The sequence below is a fragment of the Panthera leo genome, chromosome E1 (assembly GCF_018350215.1).
Source record: "Panthera leo isolate Ple1 chromosome E1, P.leo_Ple1_pat1.1, whole genome shotgun sequence".
NCBI lineage: Eukaryota > Metazoa > Chordata > Mammalia > Carnivora > Felidae > Panthera > Panthera leo.
The window spans coordinates 39,509,936-39,516,408 of NC_056692.1; the positions used below are offsets into that span (position 1 = coordinate 39,509,936).

Sequence of the window (6,473 nt, forward strand, 5' to 3'; positions counted from 1 at the left end):
GCCGATTGGTTTACAAAGGCCATGATAACAGCTGCCTTGCTTTCCGGAGCCTCTGGATCCATGGGGCTATAGGTACGGAATGCCTCCATGGTCCGTTCTAAAAAGGCAGCCGGAGATTCATCTTTTCCCTGTTGTACATTTCCTACCTTGGCCAAATTGGTTGGCTTTCTAGCAGCCATTCGGAGACCCCCCATTAGAGTCTGGCGGTAGATCCGGAGCCTCTCCTTACCTTCTGCCGTGTTGAAATCCCACTGGGGCCGAGTTAAGGGGAAGGAGGCCTCTATCTGAGCCTGGTTGGTGGTGGGATTCCCGTCTGCGCCCGGAACTAGTTTTCGGGCCCCACTGAGGATTCTTTCTCTTTCTTCAGTAGTGAACAGGACCTGCAAAAGCTGCTGGCAATCATCCCATGTGGGCTGATGGGTAAAAAGAACAGAGTCTAATAAATCAATAAGCCCTGCCGGTTTCTCGGAAAACTTAGGATTCTGAGCTTTCCAATTGTAGAGGTCACTAGTGGCAAAAGGCCAATAGTGATGGGGCTGATTCCCCTCTGCGTCTGGGGGTCCGGTGGCTCGCAGGGGCAGAATAGTGGAGTCAGTGGCGGAGGCGGATTGCTCCCTCTGAGCCCTTTGTCTGGTAAAGGGCGGGCTTGCCCCTGGAGCGTTTCTGCCTCCCGCTCTCGGAACAGTGTCTGCCTCCCCCGGAGTGGGAGGATGGTGTTCTTCTGGCATCCTAGAGGGGTTATACGGGGGAGGAAAAATTAATTCTTCTTCAGTACCCCCCTGTAGGACAGGGTAGAGGGGTGCTGAAGGCTGGGTAAGACTTTTCCTCTTCTCTGTCTCCTGCAAAGCAAGAATGGGTTTTGGCTCCGGAGGGAGCAGGGTTAGGAAGGGCTTAAGCCAAGAGGGTGGGTCTTCTACAAGGTCCTGCCAAGTGATAATGTAAGGGAGCTGATCAAGATGGCCCGTCTTAGGCTGAGAGATGATACTCCTGACTCGGTGGATGGTAGGGAGGTCGAAGGTCCCCTCTGGTGGCCATCCGACATTGAAAGTTGGCCACTCGCTAGAACAAAAAAACTGCAACCGACCCTTTCGGACTTCCACACTGAGGTTGTTAGCTCTTCCCCTCACATCCTTAAAGTGATCAATCATAATACTTAGAGGAGTAGTCTGAGTCTGTCCCATAACGTCCGTCCAGTAAGTCCACAGAACAAAACAGAGAAACACAAAAACAGACAAACAGAGGGCCCCTAGAAAGTCTTCCAACTCCATGGAAGCAAAACTGAGAGCTAGCTTAGACATTTGAGGGGATTCCACGTCCCTCCAAAACCGATGAGGGGATTCCACGTCCCTCCAAAGACGACGGCCTCACGCCGACCAGTGGGAGCAACCCGCCTCGTCTCAGACCTTTGAGGGGATTCCACGTCCCTCTAGAAGGGAGAATCGGAACGTCTTCCGAAACTCCCGGCCCGTGGTCCTCCAGTGCGTCCACTTAGACCACGTCGGGCACTACCAGAATTCCAGAAATGAGCTCACACAGAAAAGACAGAACAAACGGACAGACACTAACCGTGGCCAGTCAGGCTCTCCGGGTCGGGGGTCCCTCAGGGGTCTTGGGGATCCCGGACGAGCCCCCAAATGTTATGCCCAGAATTCGTGATCCCCAAAGACCACTAGGGAGCCGAGTCCGATGCAAAGGCAAAGAGACTTTATTCGAGCTAGCTCGAGGTCAATCCCCTACCTGCACCGACGCAGCGGTGAGATACCAGGGAAAGAGCGAATTTCAAAAGGACAAAGGTTTTATTGGGGCCTAGGGGCAGTTGGTGAGGTAATGGCTATGGCCTCAGCCGATTGGCTGGGGAAGGGTCCTGGGGAAGGGTCCGAGTCCTGTTAGGCAGGTGGGGGGGGGTTACTCAAGGGGAGGAGGTGTGGTCAAGGTGAAGGACACAGAACAAGATGGAGTCGGCCGGCGTAGGCCCGCCCTTTCAGTGGCACATTTTGGGGTGGCTTGCCCTTGACCCCTACAGGGCTGTCTGTGATAGTGAAGACATAAACTAAAGGTTGATAATAAAAAGAAACAAAATATGATTGTTAGTTTCTTGCTTCAGAACTTTTTGCTTGGAGGTTTCAGGCTTGAAACCCTTTGCTTAAGGAGCCCCAACCTCAGAAGTCTTTGTATTTCTTCTCTCCTCATCCTCTCCTCCTCTTCTCCCCATCTTCAGTGCTTTCAATTCATGATGAGTTAGTAAGGTGCTGTTCTGTCTGCAGCAGCCACTCCCCACCTCTCCTGCCTGGTCATCTTTTAACACTTAGCCTGGATAGCTTGGTGGCTTTCCATAACTATCCCTCACCCTGACGCTGAATCACCAAATCTGGGTTTTAGTTACTCTTTCTGTGTGCTTGCATGCTGTGCTGCTCACATCTCAGTCACAGCAGGAACCACATGGCATCATAAATATACCCATCCGCCATATGTAGGCCACATGTATTGTGATTACAGTAACTTGTCTGTTTCCCTCACCAGATCTGAGAGAAACTTGAGAGCACTCAAGGTAATAACATTTCTTTTATCTTTACATCCTTAGCATGGGTATGATGCCTGGCACAAGGGAAGCACTCATGAAATATTGGCCAAATGAATGAGTGAATGAACGAAATCACTTGTTGGCAGTATTCTAGGTTGTGCCCCATGTACCCCATGGCTGCTAAATTCTGTTCATTTAAACCACTGATGAGCCTATAAGATCCTGTGAGCAATCTCATTCTTGAGGGACTGACACACACACTAAGGGTATTTAGAAACATGTTTATTTATTTAAAAATGTTTTTTTAAATGTTTGTTTATTTTTTGAGAGAGAGAGCATGAGCAGGGGAGGAGCAGAGGAAGAGGGAGAGAGAGAATCCCAAGCAGGCTCCACACTGTCAGCCTGGACCCGGATGCAGGGCTCAAACCCACAAACTGTGAGATCATGACCTGAGCTGAAGTTGGATGCTCAACTGACTGAGCCACCCAGTGCCCCTAGAAACTTGTATATTTATAGGCACTTGCTGCTTCCCTTCCCTGCCTTTTTCTTTTTCACAAATATTCTTTTAGTTTTAGATCAGTACTTTTCAGATTTTGACTTGTGCCTTTATATATTAATGATACTTATATACATTATACATGCATCATACATACATACATCGTAATATGTGTTGTATATGTATTCTATGTGTGTTATCTTTCTAAGGCAGGGCAAAGGATAATCTGCTTAAGATAAAATGAAGTAGGCTGGTAAAAAGAAGTATAGTTAAGTCATAGATTAAATCATGTTTAATCAAGTTTTTAGCTCCAGTTCTCAGCCCATTTCCTAAAGAGTTTTGGCATTCTGTTGATGGTGGCCAGTAGAAATATATTCCTAGTGCCCTGCTACTGGAGTTGACCACTTAAGTTTTCTCTAAGGGAAATGAAGTTGAAATTGATAGGCCTACTAAGTGACTCGGTCTTAGAACTGAATACCTGCCACTTTTAATCTGTGAGCCACTAGATCCTTTTCTGGTAAAATTGGATGTGATGATTTTGCTAAAGATTCTTACATTTTATATTTCTCTTGCATGTTGTAAGTTGAGGCCATAACTGTCAGTTCAGCTTCTGGTCCTTAGAGTTGGAGGCTCTGTGATATGGCAGAAAGAATAGGGCTTTAAAATCAGACATACGAGGAGCTGAATTCTGGCTTTCTTACTAAGTAACTTTGAGAATGTTGAGTAACTCTTACAGCTTCATTTTTCTCATCTATTAGCGATGTTTTAAGGATTGTGTGAGTTAATAATGTGATTTCCTCAGCAAAATGTAGGTTAAGTAAATGTTGGCTCACTTCAAATTGCATTTGTCTGAGGAAAAGAGGAGAATGGAAAAGCTAACCAGTTTGAAGTTAGCAGCCTAGAAGCTAGCTAGTTCCAGTCATTCTTTTAGAAGATTGTTCTGGTTTTTTTTTTGTTAAATAAAATAATCATCTTATCTTTACCTCTTTTTTTTTAAATTAAGGAAATATACCAAAAACTCTAACATAAACAAGCAACATATCTTGCCAGAGAAATAAAGTTTATTGGAAAGCCCATCAAGAATTTTTTTTTTTACTCTGAAAATATCCACTATAAGAAATGGGATCCAAGAAGCAACATGACCAAGAAAATATAGTCTGGGTTCTTACAGATTTCAATAGAATTTCAATAATAGATGATGTTCACCTGCCCAAATGAACCAAATGGTTATTCAGGCAAATAACCATAAAGAATTTCTTGATTTTCTTTCCATTAAAATCAAAGGTAGGTTTTCCATGTCTGGGCCATCTGGTCTGCCTCAACATCATGATCAACTACTGAGGCAAATGAATATTGAGTAGACAGCTTCTGGGTTCTTCATTGTCAGGCACAGAGCAAAGCAGCCATCGCTCAGCAGCAGCTTGAGATGCAGGGCTCACAGCTGGGCTGGGTATAGGTTGTGAGGTTGATGGTCTCCAGGCACGGGGTGGGCTGGCAGGAGTTGAGCAGGAAGCAGGTGGGCACACAGGGCTGGGGAATGTGGCAGGGTGGGGGGCAGTTGTCACAGCAGGTTGGCTCCAGTAACCAAGTCGTGTGTGGGCAGGTGCTGGGCAGGCAGACTCCGCACCGGCAGCATCTGTCAGAGGAGCAGATGGTGGTGGCGGGGCCGGTGGGGACGCTGCAGCAGCAGGGGACACAGCAAGCCATGGCGCTGGGAATCTGGTTTGCTTTTGGTTTCTTGGAAAGATGAGGTTTCTGAGATACAAATGTCTCCTCTTGCTTTGGGGCTCTTATATATGGTCCTCAGTGGGTGTTGGTCCAACCAGAAGGCTTCCTGTCGTTTTTGTTTATCCCACCCCTCTTCACTAAGATTCTCTAATCAGTTTGGTATTTACTTGTCCATTAAGAGTCGTGCCCTTACTAAGATACATCATGTTTTTGACTCATTGACTTGTCACTTTTGTCATAAGATGATTGCATTTTATCTTCACAGGGTCTTGGAATGCCAAACCTTACATGAAATATGGATAATCAGTCTGAGTGACTGAATTCAGCTATAGTTTCAGAGGCTGTATTCTTTTCCTTGTTTTTCTCCCCCTTAATTTAAAATAATATGCATAACATACAATTTTTAATTACTAATACCAGAACATACAACTCAAATGGTTAATTGGACCATTTTCTCAGTGAAGTCAACAAGGACATGACACTTATAGATGAATGTTGCATATGACGATATGAATCTCAGACATAGTTACCTTGTTTATTGAGGATAGAATTCAGGTTCTATTGAGCAAGCAGGGTGACAGCCAAAATGGAATACGATGAAACCCCTTTTCATTATTTTTAATCTATAATGAGTCTTAAAAGGTTGTATTATTCTATGTTTTTTTTAAAAAACAGTTTTTATTCTCAAAGCTATGCCAATCTTGTAGTGAGTTAAAATGTAAATTCACTGGGAAGAAAGATCCACCCAGCTGCTGGCTTTTTTTAAAAAAGTTGTTAATGTTTATTTATTTTTTAGAGAGAGAGAGAGACAGACAGACAGACAGAATGTGAGTGGGGGAGGGGAAGAGAGAGAGGGAGACACCCCATCTGAAGCAGGCTCCAGGCTCTGAGCTGTCAGCACAGAGTCTGATGCAGGGCTCAAACTCAGGAACCCTGAGATCATGACCTGAGCCAAAGTCAGCCTTTTAACCAGCTGAGCCACCCAGGCGCCCCTCAGCTGCTGAGTTTTGTTAAATGTACCATTAAAAGAAATCACCTCATCTTCATTCATTTTCAAACTAATGCTTCATTTAAAATAAGTTGAACCAAGAACAAAAAGGAGAAGTCATAAGATTTATAAAACAACAGTGGGTTCTGGGAGGGTATCTGATCTGATGTGGTTTAGAACTATAGGAGTCCTTATTTTCACTGATTTATTCCCTACTCTGCATGATTATTTGTTTTCATATCTTGGGTCTTCAATTAGGTTGTAAATTCCTTTGAGGGATGCCTTATACAACATTCTTCACCTCGGTTGGCCTTGATCTGCTGTACTGTAGGATGGCAGGTGAGGAAGTTGGACTGAATAATTATCTCTAGTGTGTAATATCCTGATTCCAGCATCTTCACATACTTCCTTCCCCTTGATCAGCACAAAACTATTCAGCCAGTAGAATCTAAATTATGTAATTCGTTGGATGGCAAATTGTTGTTGAGTAAACACGAAGGACAGATTCTTTCCTGGGGTGTTTCTGAAGGGACATGACTGAAAACCAACTTGGCCTGTTTAGTAGAGAAGAAACCTGGCTGAAGCAAATCAGTGGGAAATACTCAATGTCATTGGTAAATAAGCCTCATGCATTTTATGAGAAGAAGAACCTGTTAGTGAAGTTGGCTTGGTTTTGCTTAAATATGGGTATGTATCACAAAGCATATCAAGTGAAAATGAAGGTTAGCGCCTCCAAGGCA

The 6,473-nt window shown here is 44.6% G+C and overlaps 1 protein-coding gene across 1 annotated transcript; it reads right to left on the reverse strand.

Annotated features, from left to right (window-relative positions):
* Positions 1-4,427: 4,427 nt before the first annotated feature.
* LOC122207099 (keratin-associated protein 3-3) lies at positions 4,428-4,795 on the reverse strand. The gene has a single exon (XM_042916866.1). It carries the CDS (start codon positions 4,722-4,724, stop codon positions 4,428-4,430), a length of 297 nt encoding a protein of 98 aa, XP_042772800.1. The 5' UTR covers positions 4,725-4,795.
* Positions 4,796-6,473: the final 1,678 nt, after the last annotated feature.

What these genes read in the sequence shown, in the direction of transcription:
- LOC122207099 (XM_042916866.1), bottom strand. Translation starts at nt 4,724, where the DNA reads ATGGCTTGCTGTGTCCCCTGCTGCTGCAGCGTCCCCACCGGCCCCGCC.